At 41.9% G+C, this 19,358-nt stretch overlaps 1 protein-coding gene across 2 annotated transcripts in view; it reads left to right on the plus strand.

The window, feature by feature from the left end:
* Positions 1–9,199: 9,199 nt before the first annotated feature.
* Positions 9,200–19,358, plus strand: part of amfra (autocrine motility factor receptor a) — a 66,969-nt gene continuing 56,810 nt past the window's right edge. For both annotated transcript variants that reach the window (XM_078544003.1, XM_078544004.1), the window contains exon 1: positions 9,200–9,729. In XM_078544003.1, the coding sequence (XP_078400129.1) occupies positions 9,358–9,729 (372 nt within the window). In that variant the 5' untranslated portion in view covers positions 9,200–9,357. The remainder of the gene's footprint in view (positions 9,730–19,358) is intronic.

Raw genomic sequence — 19,358 nt, forward strand, 5'->3', positions numbered from 1 at the left:
TTTTTGGTATATCAGTGTTGTGTGAATCATTGCTCAGGAGTGAAGGCTAGGTTTTGCTTTAGCTGCACATCATTCTTATAAACGGACTTTATTCAGAGGGGGTTTGGCACACACACAAGTCGTTGCAACCTTTCTCCTAGGCTGACCTTTTCTTTCAGTGTTAGTGCAGACCTGGCTGAGAGGCTGCATTAAAACGAGTGACGTCTTTCAGATTACATTTTGAACCAAACCCTGTTCCAAATGACTTCAAAAAACCTCATGGTTAAAACTCAAAGCGCAACGCCTTGCATTTATTTAGGGTAAATGTTCAAAGTGTTTCACAAAAAAACATGATTTTTAAAAAATGGGTGCTGAGCTAAAGAAAACTTTTGAACAGCTTATTTGGTTATTATTTGCTGTTCGTGGCACCTTGTGTGAATATCGGCAGCTATGTTTGCGTACCCCTGGGTTCACATAGACCGCACTCACTGAATGTCTAGATTCTTAAAAAATGTCCAGTAATGGTACCAAAAAGTGCTGGGTGCAAACGTAATCCCTCAACATCTCTGTTGTGCAATGCAGTGGGAATATGCCCTCATGTGGTACCACTCTTACCTATTAGATTGTAGCCAAAAGACAAAGCTATTGCTTCTCTTCCTGCCTCCATACCGTTACCTCCAGACTGCCCCAAGAATGTGCCTTGGCCCCACTTATAGAGGTCATAGAGTCATTATGGCACAGCAGGAGGCCTTCGCCCTATTGAGTTTATGCCTGTTCTATGTACAGCAATCCAGTGAGTCCCATTCCTGTACAGGAAATATTTTTTTTTGCTAACATTACTGTGGGATATTTTAAAAAAAGCTTGTGGGGGCTGTGTTGTGTGTGTATGTTTGTGTGACTAATTTAATTGAGCTAAAGACGGTCATACTGCAAGGTTTGAATCATCAAAGGAGTTAAGTGTAAAAACAGGCATTTTTGAAATGGAAATGGATGAGCTAAGTAAGATAGGTAAATAGGTTAGAGCTAACATTTTAATTTGAAGATAAGTTGAGAGGTTGTTTGAATTCCAAAGGGACATGATAAGATGTTTTACAACTGGCAAAATAGATAAGGCAAAGTTCTTAAGTTTATTTTTCAAGAAAGTGCTGGCCATAAGGACAACATGAATGATTTTTATATTCCAGGAAAAGTAACTTCCAAAGAAAGGGTGAAACAATGGGATTTACAGATCAAAAGGGAGAAAATACATTTAAAGAAAGATGGAAAGCTGAATGAGGTGTGGCCATGTGAGATCTTGAAAGGCGGACTTTGTGAAACAAACCTGTGAAAAAGCAGCCTCTAGCCACCCCAGAAAAGTGTTTGCTTGTTACAGTAATCAAGGTTTAGTTCTAGAGGGATAGAATTGAAAATTAGCGAAATTATAATAAACTTGTATTGAACCTTGGTTAGGCCACACTTGGAGTACTGGGCACATAAATCAATGACGAGGATGAAGGGCTAAATAGTTGCATATCCAAGTTTACAGACGACATTATGTTAGGAGGAGCAGTAAGCTAAAAAGGGACATAGACAGATTAGCCCCGATTTTATTGCGGGATCAGACTATGCAAGGGAGGCAAGGGTGCATAACTATCTTGCATGGTGAGTCCCAAGACAGAAATTGAGAAAAACTATTTCCTCAGGTGAGGGAATCCGAATCCAGGGGACGTCACCTTAAAATTGGAGCTAGGCCATTTGAGAGTGAAATCAGGAAGCACTTTTTCACACAAAGGGTATGGTGGAATTTGGTACCCTGTGCCCCAAAACACTTCCCTGTCTTATCCAGCTGTGGCCATAATTTCATCTGCAGGCATAGGATCAACTTTTACATGTTGACTGATGAAACTGAGCTCCATCTCCTCAGCTCTCTCAACCCCTCAACTACCTCTGAGCTACCATACTGTGTCACATCTCCAGTCTCAGATAAGCCACAATTTTCTCCAGTTAAACCTCGGAGGAGTGCAGCTATTGTCTCTTATCCTCTTCCACAACCTCTATTCCCCACCCCTGGCTATTGCCTGTTCAGACAGACATAAAAGATTCCATAGGACCTATCCAAAGATTTTTCCACAATCGTTGCTAACATTTAACACTCAACCAGCACCACTAAAAATTGCTGACTGATCAGTCATTTCTGTTTGTGGAACCCCACTGTCTGCATATTGACCATTGTATTTGCCTACTTAACCATGGTGATGACACTTTGAATCTAATTTGTTACTTTTGTAGCACTTGGGATGTCCTTTGAATGTGAAGGGTGCTTTATTAATGCTTCTTTTTTGCATATGCAGGTATTACTTCAAAGAAGGCAGATTGTTGAACAAGTATCACAGATGAATACATTAATGTTACTGCTGCAATGTTCCAGTGAAGCTCAAAGCAAACTGGAGGAACAGCACCTCATCTTCCGACTAGGGACTTTACAGCCTTCTCGTCTGAATATTGAGTTCAACATCTTTAGGTCATGAACTCTCTCCTCCATCCCCACCCCCTTTCCGATCCCCCTTTTCCAATAATTTTTATATATATTTTTCTTTTCCCACCTATTTCCATTATTATTAAATGTATTTCCATCCATTGTTTTATCTCTACCTTTTAGCCTATTTCGATCCCCGCCCACCCCACCCCCACAAGGGATATCTGTCCCTTGCTCGTCCTGCTTTCTACCCTTAATGTCCCCATTAGCACATTTCTTAGCTAATATCACCACTGTCAACACCTCTTTGTCCTTTTGTCTATGACATCTTTTGGCAATCTCCACCTATCACTGGCCCTCTATCCAGCTCTACCTGTCCCACCCCCCCTTAAACCAGCTTATATTTCACCTCTTTTCTATTTTTCCTTAGTTCTGATGAAGAGTCATATGGACTCAAAACGTTAACTGTATCCCTCTCCGCAGATGCTGTCAGACCTGCTGAGTTTTTCCAGGTATTTTTGTTTTTGTTCGACATTAATGTTACTGGTCAGTTCAGGTTTTGGAGTTGCCTCCATGATGGACTGCAGGCTTTTTGTATAAAAACAAAAAGCTAAAAGCTACTGCGGATGCTGGAAATCCAAAACAAAACAAAAACAGAATTACCTGGAAAAACTCAGCAAGTCTGGCAGCATCGGCGGAGAAGAAATTAGTCAACGTTTCGAGCCTCCATGGCCCTTCGGCAGAACTGCAGCATAGTTTCAACAAGGGAGAAATATAAATTGGTTTAAGGTGGGTGGGGGGCGGGGGGGAAGAGACACATTGAGGGTGTGGTGTGAGCAGATAATAATCAAAAGATGTCAGAGACAAAAGGGTCAAAGAGGTGTTGAAGGTGGTGGTCTTTGTCTGAGAAAAGTGCTAATTAAGAATGGAAAACAGGATATTCAAAGTACAGCTCTAGTGGGGGTGGGGTGGAAAGACTAAAGGTTTTAGTTTTAGATTTAAAAATAATGGAAAAAGGTGGGGAAAGAAGAATCTATATAAATTATTGAAAAAAAAAAGCGGGTGGGGGGGAAAAGAAACGGGGTGGGGATGGGGGGAGGGGGAGTTTAAGATCTAAAGTTGTTGAATTCAATATTCAGCCCAGAGGGCTGTAAAGTGCCTAGTCGGAAGATGAGGTGCTGTTCCTCCAGTTTGCGTTGGGCTTCACTGGAACAATGCAGCAAGCCAAGGACAGACATGTTGGCAAGAGAACAGGGTGGAGTGTTAAAATGGCAAGCGACAGGGAGGTTTGGGTCTTTCTTGCGGACAGACCGCAGGTGTTCCGCAAAACGGCTTTTTGTATAACCTCACAGCCGCTGGTTGACTCATTCGTAGTTGTTTGTAGATCTTGCAGGGTGCTTTGGATCATCTCAAATAACTCCATAAAGGCTCAGATTTCAATCTCCTTTTATAAACGGACCTATTGAGATGCAAATTTCTGCCTCTCCCACCAAGGAAGGACATGAGCTGCTCCACCTCAGTCACAGTGACTCTGAGCTTCCAACTGCTGCTTCTTCTGTTTGATTCTGACAACATCACAGAATAACATCCATATTCCACCAGCATTTATAAATGTGGCTAACAATGCGGTAATGAACAAATAATCTGTTTTGTGATGTTGATTGAGGGATAGATATTAGCCAGGACACAGGGGTAACTCTAAGATAAAAGCAAAAAACTGCGGATGCTGGAAATTCAAAACAAAAATAAAAATACCTGGAAAAACTCAGCAGGTCTGACAGCATCTGTGGAGAGGGACACAGTTAACATTTCGAGTCCTTATGACTCTTCAACAGAACTAAGGAAAAATAGAAGAGAGGTGAAATATAAGTTGGTTTAAGGGGGGGTGGGACAAGTAGAGCTGGATAGAGGGCCAGTGATAGGTGGAGATTGCCAAAAGATGTCATAGACGAAAGGACAAAGAGGTGTTGACGGTGGTGATATTATCTAAGGAATGTGCTAATAGGTGACATTAAGGGTAGAAAGCAGAACGAGCAAGGTACAGATAGCCCTGGTGGGGGTGGGGTGGGGGGAAGGGATCGAAATAGGCTAAAAGGTAGAGATAAAACAATGGATGGAAATATATTTAAAAATAATGGAAATAGGTGGGAAAAGAAAAATCTATATAAATTATTGGAAAAAAGGGGGATCGGAAAGGGGTTGGGGATGGAGGAGAGAGGTCATGATCTAAAATCGTTGAACTCAATATTCAGTCCGGAAGGCTCTAAAGTGCCTAGTCGGAAGATGAGGTGCTGTTCCCCCAGTTTGCGTTGAGCTTCACTGGAACATTGCAGGCCATGGACGGACATGTGGGCATGAGAGCAGGGTGGAGTGTTGAAATGGCAAGCAACAGGGAGGTCTGGGTCATATTTGCAGACAGACCGAAGGTGTTCTGCAAAGCAGTCATCCAGTCTGCGTTTGGTCTCTCTAATGTAGAGGAAACCGCATTGGGAGCAGCGAATGCAGTGGACTAAATTGAGGGAAGTGCAAGTGAAATGCTGCTTCACTTGAAAGGAGTGTTTGGGCCCTTGGACGGTGAGGAGAGGGGAAGTAAAGGGACAGGTGTTGCACCTTCTGTGGTTGCATGGGAAGGTGCTGTGGGAGGGAGTTGAGGTGTAGCGGGTGATGGAGGAGTGGACCAGGGTGTCCCGGAGGTAACGATCCCTGCGGAATGCCGCCGGGTGGGTGAAGGGAAGATGTGTTTGGTGGTGGCGTCATGCTGGAGTTGGCGGAAATGGTGGAGGATGATCCTTTGAATGCGGTGGGGTGATAAGTGAGGACAAGGGGGACCCTGTCATGGTTCTGGGAGGGACAGGATGGTGTGAGGGCGGATGCGCGGGAGATGTGCCGGACACGGTTGAGGGCCCTGTCAACCACCGTGGGTGGAAAACCTCGGTTAAGGAAGGAGGACATGTCAGAGGAGCTGTTTTTGAAAGTGGCATCATCAGAACAGATGCGATGGAGGCGAAGGAACTGAGAGAATGGGATGGAGTCCTTACAGGAAGCGGGGTGTGAGGAGCTGTAGCCGAGGTAGTTGTGGGAGTCAGTAGGCTTGTAATGGATATTGGTGGACAGTCTATCACCAGAAATTGAGACAGAGAGGTCAAGGAAGGGAAGGGAAGTGTCAGAGATGGACCATGTGAAAATGATGGAGGGGTGGAATTTGGAAGCGAAATTAATAAATTTTTCCAGGTCCCGACGAGAGCATGAAGCAGCACCTAAGTAATCATCGATGTACCGGAGAAAGAGTTGTGGGAGGGGGCCAGAGTAGGACTGGAACAAGGAATGTTCCACAAACCTCATAAAGAGACAGGTATAACTGGGGCCCATGCAGGTACCCATAGCCACACCTTTTATTTGGAGAAAGTGAGAGGAGTTTAAGGAGAAATTGTTCAGTGAGAGAACAAGTTCAGCCAGACGGAGGAGAGTAGTGGTGGATGGGGATTGTTCGGGCCTCTGTTCGAGGAAGAAGCGGAGAGCCCTCGGGCCATCCTGGTGAGGGATGGAGGTGTAGAGGGATTGGACGTCCATGGTGAAGAGGAGATGGTTGGGGCCAGGGAACTGGAAATTGTTGATATGATGTAGGGTGTCAGAGGAATCACGGATGTAGGTAGGAAGGGACTGGACAAGGGGAGAGAGAATGGAGTCAAGATAGCAAGAAATGAGTTCTGTGGGGCAGGAACAGGCTGACACGATTGGTCGCTTGCCATTTCAACACTCCACCCTGCTCTCATGCCCACATGTCCGTCCTTGGCCTGCTGCAATGTTCCAGTGAAGCTCAACGCAACTGGAGGAACAGCACCTCATCTTCTGACTAGGCACTTTAGAGCCTTCCGGACTGAATATTGAGTTCAACCATTTTAGATCATGAACTCTCTCCTCCATCCCCAACCCCTTTCCGATCCCCCTTTTTCCCAATAATTTATATAGATTTTTCTTTTCCCACCTATTTCCATTATTTTTAAATATATTTCCATCCATTGTTTTAGCCTTTTAGCCTATTTCGATCCCTTCCCCCCAAACCACCCCCACTAGGGCTATCTGTACTTGGCTCGTCCTGCTTTCTACCCTTAATGTCACCTATTAGCACATTCCTTAGATAATATCACCACCGTCAACACCTCTTTGTCCTTTCATCTATGACATCTTTTGGCAATCTCTACCTATCACTGGCCCTCTATCCAGCTCCACTTGTCCCATCCCCCTCTTAAACCAGCTTGCATTTCACCTCTCTTCTATTTTTCCTTAGTTCTGTTGAAGAGTCATATGGACTCAAAATGTTAACTGTGTTCCTCTCCATAGATGCTTTCAGACCTGCTGAGTTTTTCCAGGTATTTTTATTTTTGTTTTTGCACAGGGGTAACTCCCCTGCTCTTCTTCGAAATAGTGCAATGGAGTCTTTTACATCTACCTGAACAAGCAGATGGGATCTCAGTTTAATGTCTCATCTGAAAGACAGCACCTCTGACAGTGTTCCCTTAGTACTGAACTGGAGTATCAACCTTGATTTATACTCTCAAGCCCTGGAGTGGGACTTGAACCCAGAACCTTGTGATTCAGAGGTGAGAGTACTACCAGCTGAGTTCACTGAAGCTCGCTATCTAAATTCCCCTGTCCCCATGGTGGGTTTATGAGCTGGTGCTTGCAACATGTCAGAATGAGTAATGCAGAGTGCTGTGAAGTGCTGGCTTCGTGATCTTTGACTTATTCCTGTGGGAATGGTTATTGAAACGTAAAAAGAACATCTATTATAGTACTGGCTGCAATACTAGTACTTTCTTGGTAATGTACTCTGTGTTGATATTGAGTTTGAGTGTATGTCTTTGTGACAGTGAGAATTGGTTAGGAAAATACGGGAACCTGTTGATACTAGCTTTGAGCTTGATGACATATAGGTACTCTGATTTCCCTTCCCCCTCTATGCTCACAGTACAGATATTTTTGAATGTTGGTTCTTCAAAGGCATTCAGGAGCTTCAAATTTCAGGTTCCACCCCTAATGTGGATATGCTTCCTGCTGTGACTATGTACTGTAGGAAAAAGTAATTTTGATAAGTGGCAGAAGCACAGACAGTGATACCCAAATGCCCCAATGTGCATTTTGTATTTCCTTGAGTACATGCATCATGCCACATGATTTGATTGGTGGAAGGATTGTTTGGGTGCATATCTTTAAAATATAATGATGACAAGAATTCCTGTAGTCATTTGCAGCTGGAAGTTATGACCTTCTGTTGTATGGCTGTGTATGTTAGGCATTGAAAGAGCTATAAATTGTCTGTGTGCTTTCAATGGGCAGATTAAATGTGTAATGTGCTGTAATAAAATGCCATGTGGTATTTATACTTTGCCCATCTACTTGATAAAAGTAGTGTGTGGCCTTACCTTGGCATATTTTCTCAGGTTGTCAAATGTTGTTTATGTCTGCTGCCACGTCCTTAAGTATTGGAGACATCTTCCAACTTTCATAGCACCTTCACCCAGGCATTCAGCACTGCTTGTGTAGAGATGCTGTAATGCAAGACTGAAAAGGACTAACCTTTTTTCACCCATATCCTGAAATAGCAGCACTACAGCAGCATCTGTGAAAGCAGCATTTCCTTCACCGGTGATGCTCCATACGCTCACTGAAAAAAAATTTGGCTGAATTTAATTGCTCCTGTCCAAACCTTTAAATGGGTGCTGCAACCTCTTAATTTGCTGCAGGTGTGCTTGAAGAGCCACACTCCACGCTGTGAGTTCACGATGGTTGATGAATGCCAAGAACTTTTGTGGAGTAGTTACTCGTGAACTGGACGTTATGAAGGGAATAGCCATTAGAAGCATGTGTTGGTGCGTAGCTGCTGCACGCCATTCTTTTTACTAGGATGTCAGTTGTAGAAAACCCACTCCTCCATCTCTTTGCTTGTCTGATTCTTTTTTTCTGCTGTTCTTGCTGAATCTTTCTGTAACTCAACCATTTCCTCCATATCCCTCTCTCTCTTCAATTTCCTTTTCATTCAAGAAAGAGAGGAACTCAAGCCTGGGCCTGGGAGGCAGCAATGGTCTCAGGCCAATGAGGAATTGGGAAATGGGAGACATGGTCCTAATAGAAAAGAAGTCTCGAGCTTGAGCTGGGATTGAAAAGGAACTCGGGCTCGGGGCTGGGAGGTCAGGGAACATAAGATGTGCAACCACATTCCAACTTGCTCTTCAAACAAGCAATGTAGGCCGGGGAGCATATAGGTGATGAGTGAACGGAACTTGGTGCAAGTGGGCAGCAGAATTTTGGATAAGCTCACGTTTATGGAAGGGTGGTAGATGATAAGCTATCTGAGAGAGCATTGGAATAGTCAAATCTGGAGGTAACAAAGAGATGAATGAGGGTTTCAGCAGCAGGTGAGCTGAGGCTACCAGCAACTATAAATTAAACTTTTAATAACTGCTTTAGCATATGATGGGTCATTTCTGTAACTCGGTGATTTACCACAAGAGTATCAAGTGCAACCAGTATAATAAAAGCAAAATACTGCGGATGCTGGAAATCCAAGTGCAACCAGTATTTTTGTTAGTAGCCTCTTTCAACGAGCTGGATTGATGACTCCAGGCATGACTACCTGACTCAGTAACCATGGAAACCATCTCCATGACAGCATGGTGAGCACCCTTCAGGATGTTCTTTGACCAGTGATGACGTTTCATATAGTCACTTCCGGTTGTACCCAGACATCCCGCCCCTCCCCTTCCCCCTCCCTGGCGACGTCACCGGTATCGCTGGAGAGTCAGCAGCTCGAGGAAGAACGGGAAAACTCCGGGCGGCCGAGAGTTAACGGGAATCTCGCGGCCGCGTGCGCGTCTGGTCACTGGGATAACGGCAGTGCACCCCTTAGCCAGATCGGCCCTGTCATGCCGCTGCTTTTCTTGGAGCGCTTCCCCTGGCCCAGCCTACGGACCTACACGGCCCTGAGTGCAGCGCTGCTGGCCGCCAGCCTCTTCAGCGCCTACTCGCACCTCAGCCTGCCACCGGGCCGAGAGCCCAGTACTGCCACCCAGCAGCCGCTCGACCTCGGCGCTGCCGCCCCAAGCGACGTTATAAGCGGCGAGCGGCCAACCGACGGCAGCAGCGGCCGGGAGGGCGGGGCAAACGTCGCCCAACACGGGCTTCTGGATCATGGTGAAGGCGACCTGGGATCAACGAACCGACCTGAGTGGGCCGATGGCCACAGTTTGGCGCTGGAGATGGCCTGGTTCTTGGTGTCAGATGGTTGGTGCGTTTGGGTAAGTGTTTGTCCCGCTTCACCCATGGAAGTCTGTACAATGAGAGGACTTTCTGACCAAGCCCCGTGTTTTTAAGGGAGGGAACTATTTATTAGGAAGAGGAGTTGTTTCTTTTGGATTTCTCCTAATAACTTGATGTGTGATTAAAATGGTAACAGAGAAACGCTTTTTCGATGAAGATTTTTAAATATGGGAGCTAATAACGGAAAAACGCATTGTTTTTATTGTCACTGGTTTGTGTTTCTGAACGTTCGGGTCATAATTCACTGAACGTGTGTGCCTTTACTTTGGGATGGAACAAATGTTTTGGTTATTGGCACTTGGAGTATTTGTTTGTATTTTGTTGCCCTTTAGATGTCATTAGGACGGGATTTTGCTTTAAAACAACCTGCATATCAACCTCCTTAAATTGCCTGAATGAATAATGCAAGGAACGTTAGCATTATCTTTTGAAACAAATACGCCTTATTGACTTTATAAACTTGCTGTGCACAAGATTCGATTCAGTAAAAACTGAGACCCATTTTGTCATTCAATTTGGGTTCATTATGTGTCCATTTAAGTTTCAAAAGGTGCCCGACTATGATTGAAGTGTGACCAAGGTTTCAAGTATTCTGTGAATTATGTTGGAACGGTTTCAGTTTAAGGACTAAATGTTCAGGGAAATTGGTGAAATATACTGTAAAATGTCAGGAAGATATAGTAATTTTCATAATGTTAGTGTAATTTATTGTAAAGTAGAGTAATAGTGGGGTCTGTGTCTATGTCTGTGTGGAACTTAATTGAATTAAAGGCAGCTGGGCTGAAGGCTTTGTATCAGAAGATAAACTAGGTTTGAAATGTTAAGCAGGTAAACATGGACGAAGTTTTAGAATATGAGGTGTGAAGGGGTCATTTGCATTTTTAAATAAACCAGACTACTTTGAATTCAAAAGAGGGGGTGAAATGTTACACTTAGCCAGGAGAAGTTAAGAAGCAGATTACTGGTAAAATTAGTACTATGATAGATTTTTATTATTAGAGAGGTAAAGCCCAAAGACACAGTAAAACAATGGAAATTTGCATTCCAAGGGGAAAATATGTATAAAGGAGAGAAGGCTGTGTGTAAGGGCAGGAATTCTAAGACCTAACAGGTGTGAAAATCCTCCAGCATCTAAGCCTCAAGCTGCTGTCTACAAAGAACTGAAACTGAGAAAAACCCACTTTGAAATCGACTATTCAGGGTATTGTGTGTTACTTTGCCTGGGTCTTTTAAAGTCTGTGTCTTACTGTTCCCTTAATGAAAGTGTAACTATGAGTTATATTAACTAGGGGATTTAGAAGTTGTTATAGTAATTTGTAGATCTATGTCATAAACTGAAAATAATTTTTTCTATTAATAATGGTTTAATTTAGTTTTGTAAGAAACTTATAAGACTCTGTGTCCAGTAGGGTTCCACAGGATCAGTGTTGGGTCCCTTACTGTTTGTGGTATATATAAACGATTTAGACTTGAATGTAGGAGGATTGATCAGTAAGTTCGCGGATGATACGAAAATTGGTGGGGTGGTAAGTAATGAGGGGGATAGCCCTAGATTACAGGAGGATATAGACAGGCTGGTCAGATGGGCTGATCAATGGCAAATGGAATTTAATCTGGATAAGTGTGAGGTGATGCACTTGGGCAGGACAAACAAGGCACAGGAATACACAATGATTGGTAGGATTCTGGGAAGTACCGAGGATCAGAGGGACCTTGGTGTGCATGCCCACCTGTCCCTTAAGGTAGCAGGACAGGTACATAAGGTGGTTAAGAAGGCATATGGGATACTTGCCTTTATTAGCCGAGACATAGAATATAAGAGCGGGGAGATTATGCTGGAACTGTATAAAATGCTGGTTAGGCCAGTATTGTGTGCAGTTCTGGAATCCGCATAATAGGAAGGATGTGATTGCACTAGAGAGAGTTCAGAGGAGATTTACCAGGATGTTGCCTGGGCTGGAGAGTTCTAGTTATGAGGAGAGATTGGATAGACTGGGGTTATTTTCCCTGGAGCAGAGGAGATTGAGAGGGGACATAATTGAGATGTATAAAATTATGAGGGGCATAGATAGGGTGGAGGGATCAATAACCAGGGGGCATAGATTTAAGGTAAGGGGCAGGAGGTTTAGAAGGGATGTGAGGAAGAATTTTTTCACCCAGAGGGTGGTGGAAATCTGGAACTCACTGCCTGAAAGGGTGATAGAGGCAGAAACCCTCATAACATTTAAGAAGTATTTGGATGTGCACTTGCGATGCCATGGCATACAAGGCTATGGGTCTAGTGCTGGAAAATGGAATTAGAATAGTTAGGTACTTGTTTGACTGGTGCAGACTCGATGGGCCGAAGGGCCTTTTTCTGTGCTGTAGACCTCTATGACTCGGTCTTATTCAAGGCATGCATCTCAAAATATATACAAATTGAAAAACAGTTGCGGCAGTTGTTTCAGGTTTCCCTTTGGAATTTCAGCAGGCTGGCATTTACCATCTGCCTACCATAACAGAAATTGGGGGCTTTTTGCGGGACATATTTGAAATTCCTTGATTGGTTTGGAGCTGGTGAATCTTAAGGTTACGAGTACAAGGAGCTAAAGTTGGTGTGATTTTTTTAAGTGTTGAGACTGCAATATGGCTTTGGCAGTTGCCAAGACTTGTTTGGGAGTTGAAGTTATAACTTTGGCTGGTTTACAAAAGGTAAATAAAGTTAAGTTAGTGGAATTGGCAAATAAGTTACAATTGGGATTACCTGCAGGGGTAAGGAAATCAAACATAATTGAAGGTATAGCACAGCATTTAAATTTGGAAGTGATACCTGACACCAGTGAGTCACAGCTGGAGGTAGTGAGACTTCAGTTAGAAACGAAGAATCTTGAACTTGAAGAAGCAAAGGAACTGGGAAAAAAAGCTTGAAATAGAGGCAGCAGAAAAAGACAGAGAAAAAGAGCATTTCAAAGGGAAGAGGCAGAAAGGCAGGAGAGAGAAAGAAAACAGGAAAGGGAGTTAGAAATGGCGAGGTTAGAAAAGGAGGAAAGAGAAAAGAGAGAATGAGAAAGGGAATACTAGCTTAAAAGGCTGGAAGTTTAAAAAGAAGAGTTCTGAGGTAAGTTCTGATGATGAAAAAACCTTTAACCTAAAACCCAGTGGGGAGATGTTTAGATTTGTACAAGCTCTTCCAAAGTTTGAGGAAAGAGATGTTGAAGCATTCTTTATTTCATTTGAGAAGATAGCTAAACAGAAAAACCAGGAAACCAAGCCACAGGAAAACAGGATCTTGTTGTTCCAATCCAGGTTGGTGGGTTGAACACATGATCTTTATACTTCACTGTCAGAAGAAATGTCAGTGAACTATGTTGTGGTAAAAAAGCCTACTTTGAGTGCATATGAGTTGGTTCTTGAGGCTTACGGGCAGAAATTTAGGAATTTGCGATAACAGCTTGGGCAAACTTATACTGAGTTTGAGAGAGTAAAACGAAGTAATTTTGACGTGGCTAGGGGCATTATAAATAGAGACAGCATGTACAGCTCTTAGGTAATTCTTTTGGAATAATTTAAAAGATTCAATTCCTTCAGTAGTGGGAACTCATGTGGCGGAACAGAGGGTTCAAATGGTAAGACAAACAGCAGAGATAGTTGATGATTGAAAACCTTTTTTTCGTCGCCCTTTTAAATCAGGAAAGGATACAAAGTGAGAAGGTGAAAGGAGGGTGGGTAGTCAGGGAAGAGAAGGAGTAGGTGGAAATTCCCAGGAAGTCCTTTTCAATATAAAAAGGAAGGTGCTAAGGGCAAAAGTGACATTTGAAAATTGAGGTGTTTTCATTGTAATAAAGTTGGACACACAAAGCCAGTATGTAGGAAATTGCAGGGAAAATCTATTGGAATTATTGGAGTACAGATAAGCTCTGGAAGTAAACGCACTGTGGGTTCTGAGGTTCAGGCACAGGAAAAAACATTGGTTTGTCTACAGGTAAAACAGGAAAAATCAGTGACAGGTAAAGAAGTGGGAATATGTTCACAATTTACTCAGAATTCTGAGGAGCAGGTTGCAGAAATGTTTAAAGATTGTGTGTGTGAAGGAGAAATCTTTCCATGTGTACAGGGTGGAGTAGGTAAAGATCTTAAAATTTTAAGAGACACGGGGGGCTAGTCAATCCTTAATGTTGTGGGATAGTGACATTTGTTGTTCAGAGGGAGTATTGCAGGAGCAGGTGATGATAAACCTATTCCCTTGTGGAAGGTATGTTTAAAGAGTAAGTGGAAGACAGATGAGGAGATTGTTGGAATAGTGGAAAGATTGCCCATTGCAGGGGTCCAGTTTGTTTTGGGTAATGATATCGCTGGATCACAGATGTGGGTGATGCCTGTGGTAGTTAGGCAGCCTGTAGAAGTGTTTTCAATGGAAGTGTTGCAGAAAGCATCCTGGATTGTTTCGAAATTGTCTGATAACTAGATCACAGTCTCATAGGTTGAAACTAGAAGAACAGGAAGTTCAAAGGCAGAGGGAAGGTGTGGAAGTCCAATTACTTGACAGTATTTGATAAGGTTGTTCATGAAGAAAGACTGGAAGACAATGCAGCTGAGGTGTTTAACTCAAGACAATTAATGGAGTTACAGAAAAAGGATACGCAGAGAAAAGTTATATCAGACAGCTTACTCAGAAACAGGCAAAATGTATTCCAGAATGTTATTACCTTAAGGGTAATGTTTTAATTATAAAATGTAGGCCTTATCATGTTTCAGCAAATGAAAGCTAGAGGGGAGGTGCATCAGATTGTAATACTATTTGGATATAGAAATCAGATTGAGAATTGTTCATGAAATTGCAATGGGGGGACATTTAGGAATTAGACACAGGCGAAAATACAAAAATATTTTTATTGGCCTGGGTTGCAAAGGGATGTAGTCACACTCTGTAGGATATGTCTCACAAAACAGGTGATAGCGAAACCACAAGCAGTGATTAAGCTGGCACCTTTAATCCCTATTCCAGCATTTGAAGAACCAATTTCTAGGGTCATGATTGATTATGTAGGATCCCTCCCTAAGACTAAAAGCGGAAATCAGTACTTGCTGACAATGGATGTGTCTACCAGGTTTCCTGAAGCAATACCTTTGAGAAATATTACAACAAAGAAAATTGTGGAAGAATTGACTAAATTTTTTATAAGACATGGTTTACCTAAAGAAATACAATCAGATCAGGGTTCAAGTTTCATGTCACAGCTGTTTAAGGAAGTAATGAACAGTTTGGGGATAAAACAGTTTAAATCAACAGCTTACCACCCTGAGTCAAAAGGGGCTTTGGAAAGATGGCATCAAACTTTAAAAACTATGATGAGGTCATATAGCCAGGATTATGTACAGGATTGGGATAAGGGAATTCCATTCTTGTTATTTGCTATTAGAGACGCTCCTAATGCATTGACTGGTTTTCGTCCTTTTGAACTAGTTTATGGTCATAAGGTGAGAGGATCTCTGAAATTGATTCATGAGAAATTGGTGGGTCAAAATTCAGAAACTACTGCCCTGGATTATGTATTAAACTTCAGAGAGAGATTGGACAGAGCATGTGAATTGACTAGGAAACATTTAAAGATATCACAGCAAGTGATGAAAGTGAAGGCAGACAGGAAAGATACAGCTCGTAGTTTTGTTGCTAGGGAGAAAGTACTAGCTCAGTTACCAATACTGGGTGATTCGTTTAAGGCAAGGCTTAGTGAACCTTAAAGGATTGAAAAGAAATTGAGCGAAGTCAATTATTTAATAAATACTCCAGAATGAAGAAAGAAGCAGAGGGTGTGTCATGTAAATATGCTTAAAAAGTTCTTTGGCGGGGAAGAGGACAAAAAGGAGGTACAAGTGGTGATACATAAGAGAAAGAAGAAATAATGCAGGATTCTGAAATTAATTTTCCTCTAATCAAATTGGATAATGAGGGGGTACTTGAAAATTTAAATGTAAGATTGAGTTACCTTCCAGACAATGGTCAAAATGATTTGGGGAAGCTATTGTGGTCACACAAAGATATTTGTGGAAATAAGCTGGGAAGGACAAATGTGTCTGTACAGGTTTCATCTTCGATAAGTTCAACATTCTTATAGATTATATCTGCAAAGTTATCACAAGTGCAGAAAGAAATTGAATTCATGCTTCAAAATGATAGTCTAGTTGCAGTAACTGGAGTTCGCCTATTGTACTAGTACTGAAACCGGATGAAACACAGACTGTGTGTGGCTATTGAAAGGTGAATGCAGTGACAAAAGCGGATTTATATCCTACACCACGTTTGGAAGATTGTCCTACTTGCTCAATACAATCAAAATGTATCACAAAGATTGACTTGCTAACAGGATATTGGCAAGTACCGTTATTGGAGAGAGCAAAGGCGATATTGGCTTTGGTGTTGCCGGATGGACTATATCAGTTTAAAGTCATGCTGTTTGGTATGAAAAATGCACCTGTAACATTTCAAAGACTGACAAAGTAATTGCAGGTCCTGGCAATTGTGCTGTGTATATTGACGACTTGAAGTTTTCAGTCAGACGTGGGAGGAGCATTTACAACACCTGGAAGAATTATTTACTCGATTACAAGAAGCTAATTTGGTGGTGAACTTGGCTAAAAGTGAATTTGCAAAAGCACAAGTTGCGTATCCAGGCTATATCATATCATTGGCCATGGTAAAGTGGCTCCGAGAGATGCGAATGTCAAGGCTATTGTGGATTTCCCAGTGCCTACAACATAAAGAGAAGTTTTGTGATTTCTGGGCATGAGTGGGTTTTATCAGAAATTTGTACCAAATTTTAGTAGTGTGGTTGCTCCATTGACAATTATTGAGAAAGAACAAGAAGCTTCAATGGACACAGGAGTGTCAGAAGGCATTTGATAGTTTGAAAACTGTATTAACCACGACACCAGTTTTGGGAGTACCCAATTATGCCAAGCAATTTAAGTTGGCCATTGACGCAAGCAATATAGGCTTTGGGGCTGTACCGTTACAAGACGATAACAGTGGAATTGAAAAAGCAATAGGGTATTTTTCACAGAAGTTGAATGTACAAAGAAGGTATTCAACGATCGAAAAGGAGACTTTCAGATTGCTGTTAGCATTGCAGCATTTTGAAATTTCCGTTGAAAATAATTAGTCAGAAACAATTGTTTATACAGATCACAATTCTTTAAAGTTTCTGGACAAAATTCAAGACAGAAGTGCAAGGTTATTCAATTGGAGTTTGTTGCTGCAACCATTTAATCTACAGATTGTACACGTGGTGGGTCGAGAAAATCTGATTGCAGATACATTGTCGAGAGTTTGAAACTTAAAGGGAAAATTGGACATTTAAAACCTGGACCCTGGACTGGAATGATTTCTGTTAATACCAATGATTTGTATATATATTACATTAATGCATGCATCTAGTAATGTAATAGTGTAATAAGTATAGGAGGTAATGTAAGATGGGTTCAAAAAATGAAGGTGGCTTTTTAAATTACAACAGTTCATTTTTTAATAAGGAAGGGGATGTCCAGAAGATATAATAATTTTCATAATGTTATTGGAATTTATTGTAAAGTAGAGTAATAGGCTGCCTGTGTGCGTGTGTGGGATTTAATTGAATTAAAGGCAGCTGGGCTGAAGGCTTTGATGTATCAGAAGATAAGCTAGGTTTGAAATGTTAAGAGGTAAACATGGACGAAGTTTTAGAATGTGAGGTGTGAAGGGGTCATTTGCATTTTTAAATAAACCAGACTACTTTGAATTCAAAAGAGGGGGTGAAATGTTACACCTAGCTAGGAGAAGTTAAGAAGTAGATTACTGGTAAAATTGGTACTATGATAGATTTTTATTATTAGAGAGGTAAAGTCCAAAGACACAGTAAAACAATGGAAATTTGCATTCCAAGGGGAAAATATGTATAAAGGAGAGAAGGCTGTGTGTAAGGGCAGGAATTCTAAGACCTAACAGGTGTGAAAATCCTCCAGCATCTAAGCCTCAAGCTGCTGTCTACAAAGAACTGAAACTGAGAAAAACCCACTTTGAAATCGACTATTCAGGGTATTGTGTGTTACTTTGCCTGGGTCTTTTAAAGTCTGTGTCTTAATGTTGCCTTGACGAAAGTGTAACTATGAGTTATATTAACTAGGGGATTTAGAAGTTGTTATAGTAATTTGTAGATCTATGTCATAAACTGAAAATAATTTCTTCTATTAATAATGGTTTAATTTAGTTTTGTAAGAATCTTATAAAACTTGGTGGTCCTATTCAGGGCATGTACCTCAAAATATATACAAATTACATAACAGTTGCGGCAGTTGGTTTCAAATTCTGCTTTGGGTTTTGAGCAGCTTGGCACTTACCATCTGTCTGCCAGAACAAAAAGACTTGATTTGAGTGATTAGAAGATGAGGAAAAATTTCTTCTCAGGTTGTGAATCTTTGGAATTCTCTGTCCTGGAGAGCTGTGGAGGTAGGGTCATTGAATATATTCAGAGCTGAGGTGGACAGATTCTTGAAGCATAGGAGAGTCAAGGGTATTGGGGAACAGATAGAGTTGGGGTCAAGATCAGATCAACCATGATCTTATTGAATGGCAGAGCAGGCTGAAGGGGCCATATGGTCTATTCCTGTTCCTGTATGTTACGCCCTTAGGTTCTTGCATTGTGATGAGCAATTAACTGCTCTTCTAAACTATTATATAACTTTTAAGAAAGAAACAATGGGGCGTTACATGAATTCATTCCAAACTTTTGACCCATTTAGTATATATAGTCATTAAAGGTCTCTGCTAGTACTACTGCTTTTTCGATGTATATAAATGACTTGGATGCAGCATAAAATTTTCAAAGTTTGCTAATGACTTAGACATGTACCAATCAGTGAGGATGATACCAATTGACTGTAAGAGGAGGTCAGGAGAATGGGCAGACAAGTTTCAGATGGAATTTACTACAGGGAATTATGAGGTGATACATTTTGGCAGAAGGAATAGGCAAAGGCAATATAGGCCACAATGAGAGTACTGTGTCCTGTTCCGATTATCACACTATAGGAAGGATATGAAGGCCCTTGAGAGGGTGTAGAGAAGATTTACCAGAATAGTTCCAGGGATGAGGGAACGAGCTACAAAGTTAGGTTGGAGAAGCTGAACTTATTCCCCTTGGAGTGAAGGATATTGAGGGGAGACCTGATAGAGGTGTACAAGATTGACAGGTTTGGATAAGGCAGACAAAGAAAATCTGTTCCTATTAGTTGGTCGTTGAAGGAGTAGGGGATGCATATTTAAGGTTTTGGTGAGAGATTGGGGGGTGAATGTGAGGAAGAACTTGTTTACGTAGCAAATGGTCATGACCTGGAACTTGCTGCCTACGAAGTTGGTGGGAGTGGAAGTGATCAATGATTTCAAAAAGGAAATTGGATGGGTACTTAAGGGAAACTTGCAGGCCTCTGGGGATAGAGCAGAGCAGGCGAATGGGACTGGGTTGCTCTGTTGAGAGCCAGCATGTGGCGTTGGTAGTGGGAAGAAAAATGATTAAAAAATGATTAAAATTTGCAGTTTGGCAGAGCTTTTAATCATCTGACGGGCAGTTGTGTATTCCCTTCCCTTCTGAAAGCG

This window comes from Cetorhinus maximus, chromosome 6, assembly GCF_964194155.1.
Source record: "Cetorhinus maximus chromosome 6, sCetMax3.hap1.1, whole genome shotgun sequence".
Lineage (NCBI taxonomy): Eukaryota > Metazoa > Chordata > Chondrichthyes > Lamniformes > Cetorhinidae > Cetorhinus > Cetorhinus maximus.